Here is a 25,795-nt window from a genome sequence, read left to right on the forward strand (position 1 = left end):
AAATCTTCTAAGTTGCACTTAGAATGTATTTTACTCATCAGCACAGAAATATTCTTCTGCAGCGCAAAGTTAATTTAGTAAGCTTTGTTCTATGTAGTCCCAGAATCAAATTCTTTACAATAAGAAATGACATGTAAAATTTTAATCTGTACTATACCATGACCTTCTACCATGATTTTCCTTATCACTCTAAATAACACTACATATAGAGTGTACAAAGTCTTTTAATTATTTGAAGACAATGTACTTATATTATGCACTAATCATATTTAAACCTGTCCCATCACAATAAAGTTTTTTAGCAAGCTTCAAAGTATTTGAATTTAGCCAACTTCCTATGAAGACACCCACCTGTTGGTCAAGGAATGTCACTGTCTAGAAATATCAAATAAAAAAAGTTATATTTAAAGCGTTCTAATTCATACTGAGAAGTGAACAATCGGCCACAAACAATGCTGCATTCTTAGTTGCCAATTTCAAAATGCGTATCTTTTTCCAGGTTGCCTTGTGCCTGAAAATGGCTTTCTTAGTAAATAGGTATTTAAATAGTTTTTTCCAAGGTATGTATTGTTGAAAAAAATGGTAAGGAATAAAAGTCTAACCAGAACAGAAAGTACAGAACACAGCACTTCAACAAAAGAAATAAATTAAATTCCTGCTTTTAATTGTGTTAAGAGCACCCACATAGCTCATGAAAATAAATAATCAGCTATAAATGCTCTGAGACCTGGAACCTCCTTTTACCCATTCAGCCACACTAAAAGCACTCAGCAAGGCCATATGCTAGGCTTGAGATGTAGATCTGATATATTAAGTGTTTGGAAAGAATTTTGCAAGTTATACTTTAAGGAGCAGGCTCATGATAAAAATGAAGCCTCAACAAACTTCTACCATAAACAGCCCCACTTGATACAGACTGGTATTTCATTCTGGAGCCACACCAAGACAATACAAACAACTGGCAAGTCCTTCAACATCAAGGCAAACTGACAGTCGAGTTTTTATTATTCTACCAAAAAGCATTAAGATACAAGTTACAAGGCCACAATCCCTTCTTTTCAGAGTTATCCCAAGACGGGTATAAAGAAAAAAAATATGCACACAACTTTACAACATCTCTTAACATTCTCTTATCCTGAAGTACTTGAGCTGGTTTGGGTGTCCAGCACACATCAAAGCAACTCTAAAACTGACCAAGCATTACTATGCACCAAGGCTTGGAATTTAGAGGGGTCTTTATCAACTTCTGCCATGTTACTTGCCTTCCTATTTTTTACAATGGTCTTCTCTCAACCTGCAATCCTCCACAGAGGATAAGTCAATGACTGAACAGTTTTGTATCTTCTCTCCAGACAAAGGAGACCATATACCTATATCTTTTTTTCTTTAAAAAAAAAAAAAAGTGTTCTGTCATGGAAACTGATAGCATAAATATTCTGTTCCAAACAACTTACAGTAACCTTATGACTCCTCCTCATCTACAAGGAATACGAGAAGCCTTCACAGATTCTGTGTCACCAACACCTGCAGTGTTTTGCTCCAGGACAACGCAAAGACTTAGTAGTTCATTTCTGAGCAGTGTCACACCATCATTGATAGTAGGGAGGATATTCTAGAAGTAACAATTTTGATGACTTCTTGATCCACAAAAATTGGCCTGGAGTAACAGTAGTACCCTATTCCCTAATGTTTTGGGACAGATTTATGTATAAAACAAATCAGTATTTTTGAATATCTCATAGCAAATACATCATATTCCTTTGAAGTGGAAGCCTCTATTTTATTAATAAATATGATGGTTTTCAGAGGCAGATTGGTGAACTGACAGCATTCAAATCTCAGTATTTCACTTTAAGAGAATATCTAATACTTTAAGTTAAGCTATTTCATTCTGGTCTTAGCATGACCTAACTTCTCCAGGCATTTCTAGTTACAATTTCTGTCTAAAAGCAAATAAATCAGGCTATACTATTTTCCACAAATAGCCTGAAAGTAGTTCGTCTAACACTAAACTCCAGACACGTCACAGGTTTTACTCAAATAAGGAAGAGACAATTGGAAGTCTTTTTGTTTTTCCTATGCTCTCCCTAAGCTCAGAGCAGAGCTATTTCCTTCCATCCCCTTATGGCATAAAATTTAGTCCTCCCCTTGCCCCCACTGCATCTTTCACACCTGACATAACTGCCCACTTCATGCATTTTTAAAAGATGTAGGTTTTCTAACAGTATGTCTGCAAACATAGTACAAATCTGGTAAGATCAGGCATTTGCAGTGTTACAAAGAAATCTACCATGTTGACTATTACTATTGACAAAAAGAAGAAATACACAACAGGAACAGTTCCTAAAGAGTAACCTGCAAAAATTTTGTATGCAATCTTTTTGGTAGCTGTCCTCAAAGCAGTTTATTTTTGATGCCAGGCTGAGCATTTGGGCTAGAACTAGAGGTGTTAGGCCTCTAGGCTCAAGAGGCCAAAGACTGCCATTCAGAGCCCGCAGCACACTAAAAATGGTAGGTTGAATTCAAGCTGGTTCCTCAACTCTGTCTTTTATTTGGCACAGCAGAGAAGCAGATCATGAAGCAAGCCTTCACTTTAATTTCATCTTCATTCTCTCAAACTGAAAACATTCCCGTCATTTGGATTTCCAAAAACTTTGGGAGTGGGAGGAACCCCCCTATATAGGGAAAAAATAAATCATACGCAAAACTTGTGGTTGTATCTGAGAAACATGTAATCCAGCACAAACAGAAAATTATGTTTACAAACCATGCAAAAAGCTGGTTTTCTTTAAACAGTTAAAAGCTATGCAGTATTTTGTTATATCATTGTTCCTTATGCTACCCTTCTCCTTCCTAGCCACAATTCCAGGGTCACCTCCAGAGTTCAGTTTACACATGATCCTACAAAACCCACTATCTGCACATTGCTTTGAAAACTAAAATATGCCATCTACTGGCAACTTAATAAATTGGAAGTTCATCCATCACTACTTTAAACATTTTAAATTTACCTGTATTCAATTTAAATGCAAAACTAAAGGGACAAACTCCAGCTGAGTCCTTCAGATTGTGTTTTAGTATATAACCAAGTTACAGAACATAAGATACCTAACGACAAATCAGAAAGTTCTAACTAGTGCTACACTGGAAGTTCTGTTCAGCACAACTTTCTGAACTTTAGTCCAACAGGTTTTCCTTCTCTTTCTCTGCTGCTATTTTATTATTTTACGAGAGGGAATAAACAATCCCCTATGTCCTATTTAGTCTGAGGTTTCTAGAACAATGAATAGCTGTGTAGTGCCTTCCTATTAACATGGACTAACTGCAGTTACCTAAATGTACCTAAAGAAAGAGTTGTTTGAAAGATTTTGTATCATGAAAGAGCTGAAACATATTTAACTCATGTATTTTAAGAGAACAGTATCCATGTTTTAGTAACCATGCTGTTACTGATTAACCTGAAGATATACATGTTGCTTAACAATGGAGTAGCCCAGCTGTGCTTTGGCGATGTTTCACAGTGTTTCCACAACTGTATTTTTAGGGTCTGGCTACCATAAGGATAGTTTCCACCTCTACAACCTGTCAACACAGACTTCCAAGGAAGTTGTTACATCCAGAGAATAGGTGCTTTGCACATCTGAACCTGCTGTTAGATGACCACACCGGAACTGGTGGAGTGTGTAAATGGAGGACCTTTAACCCTTGGAGGAGGGCAGACCGCACCAGGTGAAGTCGCAAGCCCAGCTATGTGCAGACAGTGGGTCACGGGTGACCTTCCTTCACACCGCCACGGCGTATGCATTACCTGAAGCCGTGAGTTCATGAGCATAAACTCCTGCTGAGCTTTCAGGCTGTCGTTCATGGACTTCGAAAAGACGAACCCCATCGTGCCCTGGAGTGCAGAAAAGACGAGGCAGGTGAGACCGGCGCGGCGGGAAACGCGGGCGGCTCTCCTCCGTCTCTCCCGCCCCCGGGAGGAGCCCGCCCCGGGGCAGGAGCGGCAGGCAGGCTACGGGGCTGCGCGGCGGGCGGGTCGAACCGCTCCGCGGGGGGACCGGGGCCCTCGGCACCCGCCGCAGCTGCACGGGCTGCCCCTTCACGCTCGGCGGGCCTGCGCCAACCGCGCCCACCTCCTTGCCAGCGGGCGGCCCCAGCCCCGCTCCAGGGGGAGGCCACCGGCCCGGCTCCGCCTCACCTCACCTCCGGTAAAGGCACCAATCGACCACGGGCAGAGGGCAACGGTTGCGACCGGCCCCGCGGCAGCTCACCAGCCACCCCGCCCGCGCTGTCTGCGGCCAGCGATTGGCCGGCGCCGGCGGAGCCGGGCGGGGTTTAAAGGTCCGGCGCCGGGCTGCCCGTCCTGGCCGCCGCGCCTGCTGGCCGGGCCCCTGTGGCTGATGCTGGCGGCTGGTGCCAGCGGCGGCCCCATGCGCCGCCCCAATGCGCCGCAGCCTCGTGGGGCGGGACAGCGGGACGGAGTCCGCGAGTGCTTCCGTCGGGGAGGGTAGCGTCAGCCCGCCATTTCAGGCGTCTGAGGGGATGCGGCGCTGCCTGTACGTGCCTGAGCCGTTGTTTTCTGTCGTGACTGGAACGCTTTACCTTTTTTTTTATTTTCTTTTAAGCTAACTTCAGGGAAACATCCTAAGTCCTCCAGTAGTCTGAAAAAAATGCGGTTCGTTCAAGTGAGGTTGGTACCAAGTTTTTAACCGAGGAGTACAGTTGCATTGAAATGACGTTACAGGTTTCGGGTAGCTTCAGAACATAAATGTGGGAAGAAGCGATGGGTTTCATGCCGGTTCTTGCAGCTTGGGTGGGTATTAAAAATGCACTGGATGGGAAGTGCCAGTCCTGCAGTGGGCTCCATGTCATTTTTCTCCTCTTTTTTTTTTTCTGTCTGGTCTATAGAAACTGTCCCAAGAAACTTCCAGGAACTCCTCTCCACGTTAAATGTATACACAGACCCTGGCAGGTTGACAGCTTGGGCGTGATGCAACCAGGTATTAAGTATAAATTAGCAAAGAAAGGAATTAAATGCCTCTGACAACTGGGCTTCTTGTCTTACTCTGCCTTTCATCATGTGTCAATGTTTTCATGGCATCATCATCCATAATTAAAGGCTGACTTTGAAATCCAAAGGAATTAAATTTTCATAATTAAAAAAGCATTGAGACAAAAATTATGCTCTGTCAGTTGGCTTTTCAGACAGTGATACAAATATTGCATAGGATTCCCAGGATTCTTTTGGCATAAAGACTGTCTCATTAAAGTTTCCAACACCAGTCTGTGAGAACATACAGTACCTCAAACACCACCTCATAATGGAATTTGACATCTCGCCTTACAACAAGAATTAATCATCTTTTTCCAGAAAGAGTCTCCTAGTTCAAAATTCAGACATAGTGTGTGTCATTTGCTGATAATGTTTTGACCTGCAAGTGATTCTTCTTGTTAGTATTAATTCATTTTCTAAATGCATACATTTTTGCAAAGGTTGTGGTTTTGAAAAAAATGTCAGAGAAGTGTTGTAGTTTAACCAAGCAGGCAGCCAAAACAACCTCACAGCCATTTGCTCACTTCACCCCCCAGTGGGATGGAGGAGAGCATTGAAAAGAAAAAGGTAAAACCTGTGGGTTGAGATAAAGACAGATAGAACAGAATAGGAAGATGATGATGAGAATAACAACAATAATAATAAAACCCCCAAGTGATTCACAGCACAATTTCTCACCACCTGAAACCAATGCTCTGCTATTTCCTGAACAGAACCGCCTCCTGGCCTACCCCCAAGTTATATACTGAGTATGATGTCATATGGTATGGAATATCCCTTTGGCCAGTTCGGGTCAGCTGCCCTGGCTCTGCCCCCTCCCAGCTTCTTGGGCACCCCCTGCCTTCTCATCAGGCCAGTATGAGAAGCTGAAAAGTTCTTGACTGCTTGGCAACAACTAAACTGTCAGTGTGTTATCAACATTATTCTCTTCCTAAACCCAAAACACAGCACTAACCAGCTGCTAGGAAGAAAACTAATTCTATCCCAGCTGACACCAGGACAGAAGACAGTTATCTCCCCATTTTTCCTCCTTCCCCTTTTTTTTAATGGCACAGCAAAAATAGGAGAAAAGGAAAAAAAATTTCTATTGTAGAAAATTGCTTAACATTTTTACTTCAAGTCTTTCCAAGAACTTGATTTTTTTGGTGATATTTTGAAAATGCCTGTGACTTTTAAAAGTATTTTATCTCTTGACCACACATAGTTTTAGTTTGTAAGGAGATACGAACTTTAAAACTATCATGGTAGGATGTATTTTCAACTCCAGAGGTTTGACAGACTGGTCCATGTCAAACTTTTACTGTCAATTTACAGTATAGAGTGTTGATTTAACTGCTTATAGACGTAGGCGCTTGTAAGGATGAAGGCCTCTGGCCCAAGATTCTGTATACACCTTTGAAAGCGAGGGGTTTGCCCACAGTTAATAGTTTAACTGAAGGCATTATATTGCTCACCTGAATAAAAATCCTTGCATAAGTCTTGGTTTATCTAAAATAACTAGCTGCCAATCACAGGAAAGGAACATTGAAAAGCTCTGTTCTGGGGGGGTTAATATGTACATAAGGTTCTATCTAGAATCAAAACATTCTCTGTCATAACGATACAGTGAATGACAGCAACAACCAAGGGAGGAAGAAACAGGCACGCTGACTCACAAAACAACAATCCAGTGCAGAGAACTGGAGGATGCATTGGACTATGTGTACTTAATTCTAATTGCTTGTGATCCAAGAAGGTAGTAAGGTTTTGTGGAAGGATACATGGAAGTCTGTTAGGTACATGAGTGATGAGTGGTTGTGTAAAACGTTATGAAAAATGGAGATTAGCATAGTTATAAGAAGGAACTGAAAAAATTAATAAATGGTGGTGTACTGAGAAGGAGAGAGAAAGACATGCTGTAAGAAAAGATCAGAGAGTGAGAAGGCAGAGGAGGACAGAAAAAGATATAACTAATAGATGAAATTATGCACTGCTGATAACAGACCTGTCTTCGTGAATAGAAGAATCCATCCTCCCAGTGTGCTGGAGCAGCGGCTTGTGTGATGAACAGGAACGTGTCACCCAACTCCCTGAGGTCTTGCCTGCTACCTGTACAGCAGAGATCCAGGGAAGACATTTCCTGCTATTCTCCTGCTGCACGCAAGATGGCAGTACTGCACTGGCAACCACTAACAGGTTTTTTTTTTTTTCAATTAGGCTTCATCGGAGAAAATTGTGTTTGATGGGTCTCTTACTGGTGAATTTCAGAGAATGTAATTTTCCTTCAAAGCAGGTCACCAAAGATATCATCCACCCCCACTCACCGAGCCCCTTGCAGCCAAGCAAACCATTTTGGTCTGTCCAAATTTCTTCTTTTCTTGAGCAGAAAGATATTTCGGAGTGCAGTAGACGTCTGTATTGCAGCTCTGGTAGACCTCTGTAGTACAGAGGTCTGGTTTCTGTGGAGGAGTTAACATGATGGGGCAGCAGATTTCAGTAATAGAAGATTAGAGAATGGGGCGGGGAGGAAACTGTGGCTGATTGCTAGGGAAATGGGGCTGGTTCTTGAAGAAACTATTTAAGAAGTAGCAGAGAGAATGGAGGCTATTTTCACATGGGTCATAAAGAGCCACTGTGGTTAATGCATGTGGAGGGGAGGGAGGTTTGAGCTACACCAGACTGCAGACGCTGAGGAGGAGCCCATCTGCAAAAGGGGCTGCAGCTCTTGCCTCTCCTTGTTGATACCTGCTTGCTGCTCCAGACACAAGCTGAACAGAATGATTTCACTCATCTTGTGAGTATTCATGGCACCATGCTGGGGGACATTGCCTGTCCTGTTCCAGTTCCCACACCCCCAGCCACATTGCTGCTCTTCATTTGAGTGGCTGTCACAGGAAATCAGAAACACCTCTGAAGAGCCACAATCAAATCCAGAATCTCTGTCCTGCTTAGCTGATTGATACCTGTCCTAATTCTCCATCAACATCTTGCTACCACTGTGTTTCAAATGCATGATGAAGAACAGGAGCTGGGTTAAGTGGTGCTGCCAAGTCTACTTAGGTACATTGCCTTATTCATGACATGCTGGCACAACATCGTCTGGGAACTGTTGTCCTGTGGAGTACAGCAGTATTAAACCTATGCGTAGACACAGGCCAAGTACTCCAGGCTATGGCCTGTTGACCATCAATCTGTCAGGTCATGATTTGGAGTCCACAGAAAAAAAAATCAGACAACATCACGTATTGCATGGTGCTGTTAGATTGTTGGCATTTCTGAAGGCAGGCAGTGTTCCATTGGTCCAGAAAGCTATAGGGAAAGGATGCTACATCTGTATCAGTCTGCCTGATTGATTCCATTGAACTGGTAAGAGTGTCTACAAAATCAAATTCCAAAATCTATCAACATTTTCTAAAATGGAACAGCAAATGCTTATTAAATAACTTGTAACTTTAAAGCTGCTGGATCAAAATACTTAAATAGCTTGAAAGAGGTAAACATCAGTGCCCTAAGTTCATAGTCTTTAGCAAACTGATTTCCCTGTTTTACTATAGCATATTTATCTTAGTACACTAGAAGTGTACTGACTGTAAACATGAATCACTGTAAGACTTTTTAACTACATGGTAATTAATTCCTTAACTTGTGACAATTGCTTATTTTTATTTTGGGAATGAGTATTCCACAAAGAATCTAGATTTCTACTGTGTTGTGTTAATGATAAAAAATGGTTATACCCTTGAAGATTTTTGGGTTTTGTTTTCCTCTTACTATTTGACTTTTGAAAAAAGGAAGTGCATGAATATTTATAGATATGTGAACTTTGAAAATCCAAGCATGTACATAAAGTGAATGTGAACCTTTAGCTTTGACACAGCATTTTTTGTTTGCAGTAAGGGAAGTCCCAATGTTATCTAATCCTCTTAGTTAACTAAATAATTTATCTGCTTAGTAAAGTTGCTCTTAAACTAGAACTTCCTCTTCATTCTGGGAATGTTTTTGTAGTCTGTTGTTTTCACTGGAAAGAGATTCTCAGACTGGTTTGTGACTGTTTTGTCTGGGTTTGTGACTGTTTTGTAGCTTTATCTTTATGTACACTACCTAGCTGTATAAGTAAATTTGCCATTTACAAATGTTATGTTTATTACTAAACAATTTAAACCTTACTAAATATTAACTGAATTAGTCGTGCTGGTTACCTTCATGTCTGGCACCAGTTCCCATGACCAGTGTGCCTCTTTTCTGAACTGCAAGGACAAAACTGCATTGGTAATTTGATTCCTACTCATCAAACTCTTGATTTTTTAAAATCAAACTCCAAATTCCATAGTTAATTAAGATGGTGAAATCTGCAGCTAGAGAGGAACCCACTGGATAACAATGTACGGATAGATTTGTTTTACCCTGTGACTTCAAAGTGAAGTTGTTACTAAAGAGATATGCTGCTGCTTGGTAATTCCCAGGATAATGATTGTGCAGCTCATACTTGCTCATACTGGTTTTCCATTTGGAAAAGGATTCTTGCATCACAAGTGCTGTAAATGCTAAACAGGTGATACCCACTCCCATTATCTGATTCTCTTCCTCCTTTCTAGTGGGATTTGTTTTAGTGTTGACTAGAAAGCATTTTCTTCACTGTAAATAGAAAAGTGTTTAACATTTCTTTTTTTGTTGGTACTGTCCTTCTCATGTTGTCACATTTTGTTAGTCTAACAGAACATTTCAGTATCTGACCATGCTTGATACCATTAGAGAGGTTCTCTAACATTTCTGGGTTGTCATTATGGAGTTTGTAGAGGTTGCTGTCCTCTCTTCTGTGATATATGCAGAGGTCACAGACACTGTTGCTGGTCTCATAGTGGGCTCTGGTTACCCTCTACAGCAGTCCCTGTGGATGTTAGAAGGATTTCCAGAGAACCAGATGTGCTCTGAGGCATGGTCTAGTATTGTTTGGCCACACCTTTTAGGCCTTCTGGTGATGAAGGTAGCTTCGTAAAACCAAGTGTTAACTTTAGTCACCGATCTTCTGTTTGACCTGCAGTCTTTAGATCCGCAAAAGGTTTTACACATGTAACGCTGCCTATTAAATACCAAATGTGACATATACACAAACTACATATGCTAGGTATGCTACAATACACTGCAATTACTGCAATTAGTTGCTGTAGTCCCAGGGAACAGCTGTTACTGTGTAGCCCTGTGATACTGTATCTCCAGTCCTAGTATCAGACCATCAGCTTTGTACTGAGTTTTCCAGGCCTCAGGGCTGAGGTTTTTCAGGCCTGCTCTATCTAAATTTTTCTTGACTTGCCTGCAGCTTAGTGTTATTTGGCTTGTTTCTGGCAGCAGTTTCACTAAGTGATCAGTTTCCTATGGCTAATTAGTTTTCTTTTTGATATCTTTGCATGGTACCACCATGCAGTACCTGTTACTTATGGCACAGAGAGCACAGGGGTTTAGGAGTCCTTTCTGTCCTTCAGTACACATCTCTGCCACGTGTGCACTGCCATGGGTTACAGTTTTGAATTAGCTTTATATTCCACCCTGTAAATGTACTTGCTAGTAAACTGTTCTCATAATGGCTTCTTGGTTCATTGGTAGATTAATATTCTGAGTCATATTCTTATTTTGAGATTGCTTTCTTTTGGGAAAGTTATGGCATAGGTCTTGTTAGGGTTATGTTTCATAACATAAGAACCATTATCACAGCAAAGAAACTGTATACCACGCTATATTATCAGGTTATTGAATTTGAGTTTTATCCCTCAGCAGGATTTTTAAGTGGCAGGGAATGGAGCTATTTAAATAAAGCTGGATAGCTTCTTTGTCTCTGGAGAAACAGCTCCTAGACTTCAGGGCCATCCCGGATGCTGTGTAATCAGTCAGATTTCCAGTCCTTTGACACCAGTCTTCCTCCACCTAAGTAGAATTCATCATGCAAGCCATCCGTTTAGGGAGTAAAGGATATGATTTCACCATGAAACAGTGTTTCCTGTTAAAAAGGAAAGAAAAAAAAAAAAAAAAGGGCAAGCAGGCACACTGCCCGAGTGATGTGTGATCCCGCCGGCCGCCCCTGTTCCTGGAAAGGAAGGAAAGCAGTGGAGACCGGCGGTGGTGAGAGCTTTCGGTTTTGTTTCCTGAGAGCCCGCGGCTTTGACGAATGGAGAAATCTCCCGGAGGGCTCCCTGTCCCGCTCCGGCTGAAGCGCTGGGAAACGCGGGGCTGGGAGCACGGCGCCGGGGCTTTTCGGGTCGGCTTTCCACAGAGGGCCACAGCCGGGAGGATTTCCCGGCGCGGTCTCCGCCGACAAACCCGCAGCGGGGGCGGACGGGGAAGGCCCGGGTCGGGGCCGGGGTCTAACGCACCGGATCCAACCGGGGAGAGCGGGCCGGGACGAGCTGTGGTGGGATGGTCGCTGCTCCCCAGAGCCCCAGCGGCCGCTGCCGGGGGAGGCGGCCCGGAGCGCCCCGAGGCTCTGCCAGGTAGGGAGACGCAGGGCTGGGGGTCTGCCGGGAGGGTCTCTGCCCTAGCCCTTCCCCGGGTCTGCTATCTGCCAGGGCGGGAGCGGGTGTTTCTTCGCCACCTCCCCGCCCCGGCACCTCCTGCGCCTGAGGAGGGGGAGGTGGCTGGTCCCGGGGCTCAGCCCGGCGAGGGGCGTGGGGCTGCCGGCAGTAGGGACCTCGTCCTACCCTAGCGTGTCCATGGCACAGGCAGCTGCCGGACCCTTCCTTGAAGGCTGCTCCGGTCATATGTTTTGCTTAGGAGTAGCCAATGACAGGCAAGACTGAGGTATTTCTCTGGAAAATCTGTTGCAGAACAGAGGTAAAACAAAACAACAAACAAAAACCCCACCAGCTGCAGTGTATTGCTATGCTGTAAAATTGTGTGTGTGTATAAACAAAAAAACAATCCCTAAGCAAAAAAACCCAAAACCTGTCCTGGTCTTTTATTTGCTACTAAATACTTCAATGGAAAAAGCAACCCTATCACCTTGAAACAAGCAATGAAAGAATGGGAACTAAATTAATGACATTGAAAGCTGGCTACATCAATGATTTCTATGGTCTCATAGTCAGTATTTTACAAATTGGTTTCAGTTTCTTCGTGTTGTGTCTTTCCGATAAAATATAATTAAACCTGTTTTTAAGCACAGAAGAAATCAGTGGAAATTAACCTTCATCAGTTCTACCTACTGTGGAAATCCACCCCCTCAACCTCCTAAGGTAGTTTCAGTTTATTAGAACCTAAATGTTACATTCAGCTATTTCATATACCACTGCCACTATGTTTCTCCCACACACCAAGTAAAAAGGTTAACTCTTACTAGTTCTGTGTATTATATGTTTTTGCTTCCATGACAGATACTGTTAGTGGGCTGTCAAGTGGAAAGAAGGAAATACTTCCTGAAAACGTTTTAGTGGTGGTCGCTTCACAGTATTTAAACTCTTCTGAGAATCTCAACCGTTTTTTGAGATATGCAAAGACAACATAAGTGGGTGAACTTACACTGAAAGATATCTTTAAAGTTGTATTTTGTGCTGTTGACCAGGTTATCCCACTACGGTCCACAAGTTCATGTGAGTACATCCTTTGGCTTCTAATACTTAGGGGGTGGAGGGGTGGGGTGGGTTCTGTATTGTTGAATGACTTCTAGAATCAAGGAAAAGAAAAAGACAGTGCTCTTTATTTTTTGCTAAACTAATGCACAGGCTTAACAACTCTTCTTGCACTACACAGTGGCAAGGCAAGGCATTGTGCTTAGGTCTTGGAGAGAGAATATCTGTTCTTACCAGAGATGGGTAGGCAATGCTCTTCCCATTATTCCTACGTATGACCTTTGCAGACATGAGTAAGTTGTGCAGAAATTTCCAGTCATTGTTAGCAGCTGTTTGACACCACTTGAGATTAGTACTGTAGGGACCCTGAGTTTGTGTAGATGGATGACTTCTTGCTACTGGTGTTCTGAGGTCTGTTGCTTACATATAGCTTTGATCAGATGACATCTTAAAATGCCTGTGGTATTTTATGTACTAATTTTCCCAACATTTCTGTCTCTGGTTACAGTGAACCACTGTTAGCAATAGAGAATTTTCCCTAATGGGGAATTTTCCAATAATGGGGAAGTTTCCTAAAGAAGTAGGTGGAGTTACATCAACATTTAAGTTCTGCTCTTTGGGCAGATAGTTCTGTTCTTCCTGTCTTCTTCATTTGATTGTGAGGGAAACACACAGCAGCAATACTGAGGAGGATTTTGCACAGTGAATATCTTTTTGCTTTTATAAAACTGTTTGCCATAGATGTCAGAAGCCAGCAGAAGGAGAGAAGGGGCATTGTGGTAGGTTCTGTAAGAAAATTAGTGAGAAGATTGCAGCTTTGGTAAAGATCTTTGGCATTTAGGTCTTGAGCTGCTTCATCCGATCCAGCCAGGGAATCCTTCTGCTTAGGGTGAAGCAGGAGAAGGGTCTGTAATGGTTATTGCAGCAGGTTTTTTCATGTGCATCTGGATTTGACCTGGACCTACTTTTTTTTTTCTCTGAAAGTGAAAAATTGAGTACAGCAGCAGACTTTCTCAGTCTTGAGGAATTTTGTAAGTAATAGTCATACTTCTTTTGTGTGTAGTAAGGCTTGTTTTCTTCTACACTGGGAGAAAGCATGCAAATTAAAGTTAAGCAATTGCAGGATACAAGCATGGGTCTTAGAACCATAAAAGCTTACTTGTTGTCATCAATCTTCCAGGAGTTAATCAGAACACCTCTCCTGGAGTTCATACCAATATTCAGATTTCCTGACCAAAAAAGTGGGTATGGGTTGCATGCATGGGTATGGATATCTTTCCATGACTGTAGTGCACATGCTATTTGTTCCAAGCAGTCTCTCAGCTACAGCTTCTACTTTAAAAAAAGTAGAAAGTATTTTGGGGCTGAATGTGCAACAACTCTGGTCATTCTGGCATAGGGAGTGCAGAGAGGTGCCCACCTATACCCATCAGTCTCAGTGGCTTGCTCTTCAGGCTTGCCTCTAGAGTAAGCGTGATCAGAGCACAGTTGCGAGATCAGTATGCCTCTATCCTGTTTGAGAAGCTTTACTCCAGAGCTTAGTTGGTGCTTTGGACTGCTTGTTACTCAGGCAGTGTCATCATGATGGAGGCATTCTCATGCACACACATTGCCAGAAACTCTTAGGTTCCAGCAGGATTAGGCAGCAGTTTGCTAGCGCTTTTAAGAACATCACTTGTGGCTAAGGAATGAATTGGGTACCTAACCACATTAAGAAGCCTGGGATTTATTTATCAGTGAAACAGATCTTTCACCCTGAGGATCTTATTTGTATTTTCCTATCCCTGTTAGCAGCACATCCTTTTGTAATTGCTCATGCCTGCTTAACAATGTATTCGACTGACTCCCTTTCTCAGCTCCATCTGTGTTGCCTTCTGCAAACCCGCTATTAGGATCAGGCAGCAGCAAGCTGAGGAAAAAAGTAGCTTGAATCAAATCCTTACGAGGAGTCTAATTCCCTTTAAGCCACAACACTGTAAAGGCACATGTGTCTTATGATTCAGGGCAATATTGTTACTTTATTATTATCTTAAAGTTGACAACCAAAGAAAGACAAAACATCTTACCAAAAATGGTAAGAGTTGCAGTCCAGATAGAATTTCATCAGTTAGGAAGTGTGACGGGTATTACAGTTGCCTAATTTCTTACACAAATGCTGAAACTACAAGAAAACAGTTGAAGGCAATCTTTCCTTATTGTTGTGGCTATTTGGGTATCCAAAATGATGGCTTTATTTAGATAAAATTCTACAGTTCTCTGTACTCACAAAAGACTTCCACTATAGTGAGTTTGAATTTTTCTTGAGATTAATTTGAAAAATTATGGCAGTGTTTGATACTAGTATTGCTCTGACTTAAAATGCAGACTTAGTAAGTGCAGTGGGTGTGTGAAGGTTAAGTGTGAAGTGACATTAATCAATGGCTTATAATGTGAAAGTGTTGTGTAGGAAATTTTCGGACAGAAAATTGAAATAATTCACATGTTCAGAGGTAAAGCAGCAGAAATTCAAGAAAATAGATTTTATTCGTAGGCTGTTTTTGTCACTTTTACAAATGCACTATTGTGTAAATACACCTTAAGTTATTAATTACCTCATGAATTCTGTTCACAATAGAGGTAACTTCATGAACCCCATGATAAGTACTGTGAGACTAGGTGTTATAAAACAGGGTATGTTCACAGTATGTTGAAGTAAGGCAAACAGGTGGGTAAGAACTAAGTTCTATTTCTTCCACTGAACACGTATAGAAAAGTCCTCGATTCTCCTCCTAGCAGGAGCAACACTCCCTGCTACAGTTTAGAGGAAACAATTGGGTATTGGTGAGTATGTATTTATTTATTAATTGACAGATAGTGATGAAGCATATATTTTGCCATAATGAAGGACAAATGTTTAAAGCAAATAAAATTAGATGTTCTTCCTGGACCCATGCAGGTAGCTTTCTGCCTGATCATCTACGGTAGTTAAAGGTGCAATTTTACCATGTTTTCATCCAGCATGAAATTCAGTGCCCTCTATCCATATCTTTGTGTGGAGTGACTACAATGTGATTTACACAATGCAAGTTAGATTATGAGCAGATATTTATATTTTTCTATTATTTTATCATTGTAGGTTCTATCTACATCATGGAAAAGCCTTTGCTTTTGTATGTATTTTTATTCTACTGGCATTTCCTAAATGGTAAGAAGCTGAGTCGTAAGAAGCAGTAGAACTGTTTAACTTATATTTCCTTTCCATGTATAAGCACAGAAATGTTAATTCCTCAGTTTTCCTTCAGGTGCTAGCATTTGGGATTTTTTTCTTAATGTTTTAAATAAAAAGGTCTCAGCATGCTTTTACATTAAACTAGATATGTGTGCTTAATATGTGTGCTTTGATATGGGGCCAGGTTGAAATCCTTGTTGGCGTTTTGGCATAGACACCATTTCAGACAAAGTACCATTTGCATTACACAAAAAGCTTTATTGGCACTGTCAGACCTAGGAATTGTCATGTATTCTTGTGTGTAAAAACAAATGACATTTACAGAACATTCTCACCCAAAGCACTAACAATTGCCTGTTACTGTGGCAGTGTTATGAAAGCAACAGCTGAGGGGCTGTGCACACATTTAGTACAGCATCATGCTGCGTGTGTGCACAAAGCAGGTGTCTGCAGGTATAATTAGCCCAGTTTGTCCCAAACTTGGGCAAGTGCATGCAAAAATGTTTAACTTTTCTGTACAGGGCAGACACTTTTGATCCTTAAAATGTCCAATGTATATGGTAAGACATGAAGTAAAAGATTAGGCTTATAATTGGAAAAATAAGTTTTCTTCCAAATTTTGTTTTTCAGCTTTATTCACGGTTGAAGCTCCCCAGTCACTCTACATTGTGGAACATGGGAACAATGTGACCATGGAATGCACATTTCCAGTGAATGGGAAATTAAAGTTTAGAGATTTAAGTGTCAGCTGGGAAAAGAAAGATGAGTTAAAGAAGCAGGTTTATGTACTTCTCAAAGGAGAGGAAGACTTCAAAAGTCAGCACAGTGACTTTAGGGGAAGAATAAAATTGTTGAAAGAGAATCTGAACTTTGGACAGTCTCTCCTTCAGATCACTGATGTGAAGCTCAGAGATGCAGGGTTTTACCACTGTGTTATTGGCTATGGGGGAGCCGACTACAAGACAATTAGTCTGAAAGTTAAGGGTGAGTGCACTGCTGCAGGAGGTTCAAGGATATCTGATACTGTTAAAAGACTTCAGAGTTGTCCCTGAAGTAAGACATGTCTGGGTCAGCATTTGAAGAAACCTCCCCAGAGACAGGAGCCGCCTCACGGCCCTTGTGCAGCTGTATAACTTTGTGTTTCTGTCTAGGTTGAATCCGTGTTCTGTCCTTTATTTCCCATAACAACATATGAGGCATGGTGTTGCACAACCATTTAGACAGGACAAAGACCTGAAAGCTAATGCAATTTTCTAAAGGGTGTCAAAATTGTAATAAATCCTGTACCTCCAGTTACTATGGAGAGACACAATAGTGCTATTTACTTTTCCTGTCAAGAATATTTACAAAATCCAAGCTGATGTACAGAAACTTGACACAAGGGCTGGGGGGAAAGAAAAGCTGGCTTGCTAATATATGCTATTCTTCTAGCTTACTACTAGTAATAATTTTCTTCCATTTGTTTAGCTCCTTATAGAACTATAACCCAAGGAATTGTGAGTACAGGAGACAATGAATGGAAGTTGACATGTCAGTCAGAAGGATACCCACAAGCTGAAGTAATATGGCAAAACGGAGAATATGAAGATTTGACTGATAAGTCAAGCACAAGTTATGAAACTGGAAGTGACCAGCTCTATCGTGTGACAAGTACCCTTACAATCAAAAGTAGGATTGATGAGATATTTTACTGTATATTCTGGAATAAAGAGCTGCAAGAAAATACATCTGCCATTTTACACATAGCAGGTAACATTTCTAAATATCATTTATGGTAATACACTTGAAGGTACTACGTCATTTTGTGCCCATTGAATCAGCCATGATTTGTTTCTCTTTCCTATCTAATTTTCAAAGGCTAAAGAGAGATACCTGTGTTGTTAAGTTTTGCTATTAGTGTACACTTCCACCATACTCACATGTTCATCATAAATGTGTGGATGGAATTCAAGGACAGGAATTTTGCATAACCTACAGTTTATGTGAAAATTGAGTCTGAGAGTTAGAAAAAGTTCCATTATTTGAAAAGCATGTAGCTCAAAGCCTAGAAATTAATCCTTCCCATATAAGTTAAACACACCTTCCAAGAATGTTCTGTTTTGCTGATCATAACTGTCGAATGAATTTGAACAATACAGTCTTTTCCTGCCACTACAACCTTTGCTTTGAGTATATTTAAAGATAAATTGTACATAGATTTTTTCTTTCCTCATAAAGTCTGTATTGAAGGGAGATGCATGAATGGAGAAGAGCAATACCATTTCTCATTAGACCTTTTAACCGGCACCACCCCTACTGCTTTTGCTTTTGGTTACTGTTTTAATTTCTGCATTGTACCCTGATATGTTTGTGCAACCAGACTGGAGACCTGATCCAACTCAAAAATAGTATTTCTGTTTATTAGACTTACTTGGTCAGGTCATTTCCCTGGTCCTGTTCACCATGCAGTTTTAAAAACACCTGTGCTGGCACACTTTTTTGGGACTGAAAAGAGGTGGAAACAGGCAGCTGAAAGTGAGAAAGTCAAGTCATCCTTTCAAGGAGTGGTGAGCAGGCAAGTTTGGTTTTAACAAGAAATGCCTGTGGGATTCAACAAAGCCACTTAGCCTTTGCATAGAGAGCTTTACCAGATGAAAGGGACCCTCCGTTCTCTGTCTCAGTCAGCTCTTTCCTGTAGTCCTGACGGGAAACTAAGCTAGATGGAATACTTTGTACCTTGGTGACAAACAGGATTTGTGGTGGGAATCAAAGGCACTATCACATGGAATGCAGGAAGCAAAGATAAATATGAGTATGTTCTTTTTTTTTTTTTTTTTTTTCCTCCTTTGCTGGGATAATGAGATATGGTGAAGGGCATCATCAGCACCTGACCTTAGACACAATGTAAAAATGCTGTTATCATGTCTGAACTGCTCCTAGCAAAAATAATATGGTGAAAATGAAAGGAAAAGGGAGTTTATGCAATTATGTAATGTTTTTCCCCTACTTGTTTTTCTTGAAGATTCAGCTGATGGTGTTCTGTGGACTGAGAGCAGACGCTTTGTTGGAGCAATACTCGTTGTGACTGCTTTCTTTGGATCAGTGCTTCTATTTGTGCTCTGCATAAGAAAAGGTATTTAACTTACTTACTTTAGTGTATCTCAGTTATTATCAATGTGTTTTGTTAATTCATCCTTACAGAGGTGGAATGAGAGAATAAAAGTCTGCCTTAGATCTTTCATCCTGAAACCACTAATTTTTTTACTACATTGTTTATTTCTTTTTCTTTATCTGACTTAAATACTAGTAAGTTAGTGGAGTGGAACAGGTAGTCAGCCCCTCATAAACCACTTACCCATTCATCTCTATTAATTTTTCCTATAGGTAATGATGTAGAGTGGTAAGATTAGTGTCTAATCTGTTCAAACATCAAAGCACAGTTTATGCACCTACTGGAAATGGAAGTTTCCTATTTTGTGTCCTCCCTTTTGATTGAGGACTAGCATGCTGGGAGCAGACAGGGCATTGGAGGTTTTTTAGCTTTTTTTCCCTGCATTCTCTGAAAAATTTCACTGAACTGTGAGCGCATGTTTTTTAAAGTTATCTAATTGTTATGAATTATACATATATCTTTATTCTGGTGAAAACACCATAAAAATGGTGGATTACACCAAGTGTTATGTCCAACATTTTGAGTCTGTAAGATTCTTCTTTGCAAGAGGGAATATTCCCATTGTGGCTTCATACCACTTGATTAATTTCCTTGTTACATTTTGAGCTTTTTCAGTTCACTTCACTGACTTGAATTGGACATTTTCAGCATCACAGTATGCTGAAGAGCTAAAGCATTAGTGGTCATTTGTTTTTACTTGCTAGTTAACCAAAGGGAATACTTGGAGAAATAATTTTTAGGGTATCTGAGCATGAAAAGAATACAGTTTGTCCCCCAAATTGAAGAAAAAATGTTTGAAACATGCTGCTTGACCTGAAATAAATACTGTTACATTTTTTTTTTCTTTGGTTGGTTGGTAGTGGGGGTTTTTTTCTTGGAGGGAAGGTAGGTGTGTTTGAGGATTTTATATTCAGGGGTATTTTTTACTCTTCATTTTAACAGATATAATAAAGTCATGCAGATCTCGGAACATCCATAGCACTTATTTGAAAATGTCAAAAGGGAAGTGCTTTTGCTGAACATTCTGGGTTTGGCCAGAACTCTTCCTCTGTATAACAAATATGTGGAATTTTTTAGCTGATGTGTAGCTACTTCTTTTTTTTTCCAAATAACTTTTTAATTTTTTTTTTGGTCAAGTTGTCTGCAGAAAAAAAGTACAAGAGGCATAGAAGCTGATACAGTGCTCTTAGCATTGTAATATCATACTGGCATGACTCTCTAAATTATTACCAGAAATGCTCCAAAAACCTGAACAAGAGAGTTGACTAAATGCTCCTCTCAAAATTCTTGAATTTTATAGGAGATGTAAGTGTGTGTAGCTAGCTTGAAACTCCACTGGAACTAATGCAAAGGCTAGTTGTACTGTCTTTCCTGAAGTGGTATCTCAAAACCTTTCACACTAAGAGACATGTACTTTCTGAGGTGGTATAGCAGAACAGTTGGTTTTCCTGTTTGTGAGCTCTCTTTTCCACAGTGAAAACCAGAAACCAGTAACAGCCCTAATTTCTGTCTGGAAATTACACAAAACCATCTATAAGCAAGTATGTTCAAGTTCCGTAACATAAATACAAGATAGAACTAAATGTGGATACTGGGTGTTTTGGTCACAAACTCATCTCCTGTGTTGGTGCTACGGAAACATGTCCTGGGAGAAGTGTTCATAAGCTTAACAGGCTTGCAGGTGATGCTAACAGGCTGCAGAAGGCCTGTAGATAACCCTGCATGTGTAAGAATATTCTTGTCCTAAGTGCATGACAGGAATAGGAGCAGAACATGAAAGTGGAAGAAGGGACAGCAAAATCCTTGACTTCTCAGAAGATTCCCATCTGGGGATTTCAGTGAAGGTCAGAAGTTTCCTGGGTTGCTCATGTAATATTTATTGTTTGTGTGTATACATTATAATGTATATACACGTCATGATGTATGTGATCATCATGATTATGTTATATATATGTGTGTGTGTGTCATAAACTACAAGTTGATTCAGAAGCTAAAGTAGTAGCAACAGGTTTTTCTCTTAAAACTCAAGCTGTCTTAGATGACTGGACAAGTGATTCTTTCAGAATGGGACCTCCCTGGCATATGGGCTTTTTTTCCCCTCAAAAAAACCCTATGATGATCCCCTTCTTGTTCCCTGTTGCCCAATATGTTAAAATTTTGGGTGAAAATATATAATGGACAACCATTTGAACACGTATTTTTCAGTGATGTTATTGTAGAGTATCAATGGAGTACTGGCTTAGGAACAAGGAAAGGAAATTGAAAAGGAAGTTGACAGACAGGGGGCACTGAAGAATATATTTTAAAGCCTTTGAAGAAATTGAGTGTTTTGAGAAACAATGATTACAGTGTGTTAAGTATGCCCTTCCCACAGTGTGCTTAAGCCCCCACTAGATCTAAAGTATTTTGGGTTTTTTTTTATTTTGGTCTCTTATTTTCTTTCAGCTAGAGCAAATAAGGACAACAGAACAGCTGTGGCTAGTTCATCAATAGCAAGTACGTACATACAGCATAAATCTAGCTCAGTGTGATGCATGTGGAAATAATTGCTTGAGAATTTGCTTTGTAATGGTGACAGCCAAGTGCAGATTTACATTCCAATTTAATTTTGCTTTCTACTTTTCATTTATGTAACAACTATAAATTACAATTGAAGAGTGACTTTTCATTACCATGTCAACTTCTTGAAAGGAAAATGTGAAAGAAAAGCATACTTGTTCCAGGAGCAGATGCAGTCCTGATATGCACAAGAAAAGGACAGAGTGGTGTGCTGTGTTTTGAAAAGTCTGTAATAGGATGGGACATGCTCCCTGGAACATATATCTCAGGATAGCAGCACATGCTGGTGTGCAGACTCTGTGCTGCAATTTCAGCCACGTTGGCATGATCCTGTGTTTTCTCCAGTATTATAGTGTGCATTTGAGGGTCTTTGTCACAACATTGAGGACAAGAGGGTTTGGCCCTGTTGAGAGAAACACAGGAAGTAGTTTTAGCTTCCCTAACAGTTTATTTTTCCTCCTGTTGAGATACTGATGCTATTTGTTATGAGCAATGCTCAGTGAATGGCCAGTACCACCATTACGAGAAATGGAGGAAAGTGTGGAGAGACTTAATATTTACAGTGGGAGAGAAGAGATTAAAATCCTTTAGCCTCCTCTCATGATGGCTTATGGTTGTTTTGGGGTTGGTTTGGGTTTATTTTTATTTGTTGTATGGTTTTATTTGGAGACCACTTCAAATTATTTCTGTGTGAAAGTTAGATCATACTGGCAATTGGGTTTTTTCCTAAGAAAACCTCTCTTGACAATACGTGCCCAAAATGGACACAACATTTGGTGTTAATCTCTTCTGCCGATCTGCATTTAAGTCACATAGTTCCTGGCCAGCCTGAGGTAGCAGCTTTTAACAAAGATTTATCACTATATGAAAAGTTTAAGTTATGCTGACTGTTATCTGTATGTATGTCATTTGTTTAAAGAGCTGTCAAAAGATAAGGATACATGTGATTGCCGAGATGCTTCTTCTGAAGACAAAGAGCTGAAATGTAAGTTTAAATGATAAAGAGAAAAAAATAGTAGCAAACTGCACACAGCCTAAATTGTCCATGGTCATCAGAGCCTCTATTCACGGTTGGTATATTTAGTCTTTTGTTTCAACAGACAGAGCCTTCAAGAGAAGTACACAGTCCCATTTTTTGTCTTACAAACTCACCATCATAACTCATTGCATACTAGGAGTTATATCAAATAATTAACCTGGTTTTAAAAATAAAAAGAAAAGCCATGCCAAGGAAAATGTGATGCGGAGATATATAACAACCTTAATTAGTCTTTTCTCTAGCTCACACTTTTGCTACAGAAACAGTTGTGGCAGCACAACTGAGTGACTGGTGATGGCAATGGGGAGAGAGACCTTAACCCATCATGACTCAAACAAGTCTCAAGCCATGAGATTCTGACTCAGCAAAGCAAGAAAATAAATGACCAAGTCTCTGAAACATACTGTGGTATGGGACAGAAGGGTGAATTTATTGAGGTTTTTCTTTTACATTCTTACTGACTTCTAAAGCATTTATATGATTTACATTCCAAACCCCTCCCTGCTACACTTCGCTGTAGTAACCATAAACAAAGGTAAGCCTGCTGGTCACGCAGGTATGAATCCCTAAGCCAAAGAGTTAGGGCCAGGGGATATGATGCTAGGGATACTGACAGATAGAGTGCTGAATGTATTTGAAAGACTTTAAAAGACGATTTTAAAAGAATGAGGGACCTAAATGATTTCACTGTATTTGCTAAGGAGCACTTCCCACCGGTGTGCTTGAACTACAATTTTATTTCATCCCAGGGTCGTTTTCTTTTTATATTTGACCTTTAAATTAATTTTATTTTAGATCTTTAATTTTGACAAAGAAGGAAATTTTTTTGCTACCTCCAAACTCTAGGAGAGTCCCAAAGCCTTAAAATGTTCTGTGTCTTCATCATTTTCTAATTTGATAATTTTTTAATATAATTCTTCCTTTTACAGATATGCAAATTGAGGAGACCTAGAGAAAGCAGGGGAAGCTTTTTTCCTCTGTGGTGAAGGTTTGACAGCTCAGATGTTCTGTGTTCTGTCTATTGAGGGGGATATTAATTTTTCGTTTTTATTCTGTGATGGCACTCTTCTTCCATATCATTGTAACTCAGGAAAAACTGTAATGGTGTTAATAGAATTCTAGCATAAAAAGTCCTTGGATTCAGGCTTCTGTATATGTGACTAGGCATGGAGGTATTTATTTAAATATCCAGTTTTCTGCTTTCTCAAGTTTATGCACTTTCAAAACCACATTTCATTAAAAATTTCTTTAAGGTAAAGCACTTTAGATCTATGACCATCATGAATTTCATATCTAGTTCTTGAATAGGTCATCTTCTAGGCTTTTTTTTTCTTTCGTTCTTTCTTTCATTCTTTCTTTCTTTTTTCCACCTGATCTCTCAGTTCCCAGCAGAGATTTTGTTTTCCAGCTTGTGAAGATTTTTGTCAATACTTTTGTCCTCATAAAAGATAAAGATGCAACAAGATAAGATGCCATACAGACAGGGCATTTTCTGTCCTTACTGTAGATCTTAAAATACCAGATACTCACAGCTAAACCTGAAATAGATGCTGTAATCCTCTGGGCAACTATGGTTTGGAAATTATTAGGAAATACTGATCAATAATCTTGATCTCTTTATCTGAAAAGTGTTTTGGGGATTTAATTTCCTTGTGATATACCTGGCACTACTTGGTTACTGTTCTGATTTGGGGATAATGCAACTCTTCAGACACTGAGGAAGAACAGCTCGATTTGGACTGTCTTTTTGCTCATTTTGGGAACAGAAGAGAACCTTCTCACTTCTAGGACATGAAATACATGCTAACGTAATTACTTAAGCAGTGCTGAGGGAACATGCTCCTGGATCCCATTTCTTAAGCTATTGCTTTGTTACATTTTGCTACATGCATAGCTTTTTTGGGGGAAGGTCATATACAGATGAAAATTATTTATTACAATGCTATTCACAATTATATTTTTTTAATAAAATGTTTTGTTTTTCTTCTGGGTTTTTTCTGCTTTCTTTGACTTGTCAATAGCACTTGTATTAGCACTACTTGTACTTTTTCTGGGAAAATCAGGTATCTTAAGATTTGGGTGTAGGATAGTGTCTACACCCATGTCATCCTTCTAATGGCTCCCACAAAGAAGAGACAGTGGAGATTTGGAGTCTCACTGGGCTTGGGTTTTATAGAATCATAGAACGGTTTGGGTTTGAAGTGACCTTAAAGATCATCAAGTTCCAACCCCCGTGCTGCGGGCAGGGACACCCTCCACTAGACCACATTGCCCAAAGCCTCATCCAGCCTGGTCTTAAACACTTCCAGGGATGGGGCTGCCACAACCTCTCTGGGCAACCTGTTCCAGTCCCTCACCACCCTCACAGTGAAGAATTTCTTTCTAACATCTAATCTAAATCGACCCTCCTTCAGCTTAAACCCATTACCCCTTGTCCTTTAGCCTCCTCTCATGATGGCTTATGGTTGTTTTGGGGTTGGTTTGGTTTTTTTTTTTATTTGTTGTATGGTTTTATTGGGAGACCACTTCAAATTATTTCTGTGTGAAAGTTGGATCATACTGGCATAAATGAGTCTGTTGTACAGTCCTAAGGATGTGATTGCAGTGCTCAGCCCAGGGCTTTGCTGCTGGCAGTATTCGATCTAGCTAATGTAAAGTTGTGTTTAATACATCTCCACAAGATGCCCTATGTAGTAGGATAGGGAAATGCATCTCATAACCATAATGGAGTTGGTAGACTTAAGTTAAGTAAAATAGTTACTATAAAGTGATTTCCCTATTTCATTGCAGAGTCTGCATATTCTGATACAGATTCTTGTCATTTGATTCTTCAAGTTCTATGTGAACTTGAACATCCTCTCCTGCTTCCCAACATGCGTTTTGAGGCCACAGTCCTGGTGTCGCTGAAGGTGATGGCCAATTTTTAACTATTCCTGGAGGGCAAGAATGGCTTTGAAAATATTAAGGGCCATTTGTAGAAAAAGCACTGTGTCACCTCAACACACAAATGTAGTTTCACATCACCACATAAATAATTCTCCTTCGAGACAAGCTCTTCATTTTCTACTTCCTCTTTGACGCTGCAACAGCTGTTTGCATATTAAAGTAAAAGTGAAAAGTCTACTCCTTTTAGTTATTATCGACCTTTGCAAGGCATTAGTGCATGCTTAGTCTCATAGAACTGAAGTTGATGTCTTTATCAAGCTCCACTGAACAGAAGGAACTGTTACATTTATCTTTTCCCAGCTGG

The 25,795-nt window shown here is 40.3% G+C and overlaps 2 protein-coding genes across 19 annotated transcripts in view; one reads left to right on the forward strand and one right to left on the reverse strand.

Annotated features, from left to right (window-relative positions):
* PLGRKT (plasminogen receptor with a C-terminal lysine) overlaps nt 1-4,440 on the reverse strand; it is a 31,085-nt gene extending 26,645 nt beyond the window's left edge. Inside the window, exons 1-2 of one of the 3 annotated variants that reach the window (XM_054810991.1) lie at nt 4,204-4,440; nt 3,809-3,895 (exon numbers count right to left, since the gene is read on the reverse strand). In XM_054810991.1, coding sequence (XP_054666966.1) covers nt 3,809-3,889 — 81 coding nt within the window. In that variant the 5' untranslated portion in view covers nt 3,890-3,895; nt 4,204-4,440. Of the gene's footprint in view, nt 1-3,808; nt 3,896-4,133; nt 4,153-4,198 lie in introns of those variants that run through there. The other 2 variants (XM_054810992.1, XM_054810993.1) reach the window with 2 other exon arrangements.
* CD274 (CD274 molecule) lies at nt 3,782-24,538 on the forward strand. 16 transcript variants are annotated; one of them, XM_054810969.1, is made up of 13 exons: nt 3,782-3,920; nt 4,626-4,690; nt 4,909-5,000; nt 7,054-7,228; nt 12,186-12,255; nt 12,582-12,609; nt 15,704-15,772; nt 16,427-16,780; nt 17,264-17,545; nt 18,798-18,908; nt 21,393-21,443; nt 22,426-22,491; nt 23,475-24,538. In XM_054810969.1, exons 1-13 carry the CDS (start codon nt 3,864-3,866, stop codon nt 23,495-23,497), a joined length of 1,443 nt encoding a protein of 480 aa, XP_054666944.1. In that variant the 5' UTR covers nt 3,782-3,863; the 3' UTR covers nt 23,498-24,538. The 16 variants fall into 16 exon arrangements, with proteins under 16 accessions (XP_054666944.1, XP_054666945.1, XP_054666951.1 ...); XM_054810970.1 differs by lacking the exons at nt 3,782-3,920; nt 12,186-12,255 and adding an exon at nt 13,573-13,619 and having other exon boundaries at nt 4,648-4,690; nt 7,036-7,228; XM_054810976.1 differs by lacking the exons at nt 3,782-3,920; nt 12,186-12,255 and having other exon boundaries at nt 4,648-4,690; nt 7,036-7,228; nt 12,394-15,772.
* Nucleotides 24,539-25,795: the final 1,257 nt, after the last annotated feature.

The sequence above is a fragment of the Grus americana genome, chromosome Z (assembly GCF_028858705.1).
Source record: "Grus americana isolate bGruAme1 chromosome Z, bGruAme1.mat, whole genome shotgun sequence".
Lineage (NCBI taxonomy): Eukaryota > Metazoa > Chordata > Aves > Gruiformes > Gruidae > Grus > Grus americana.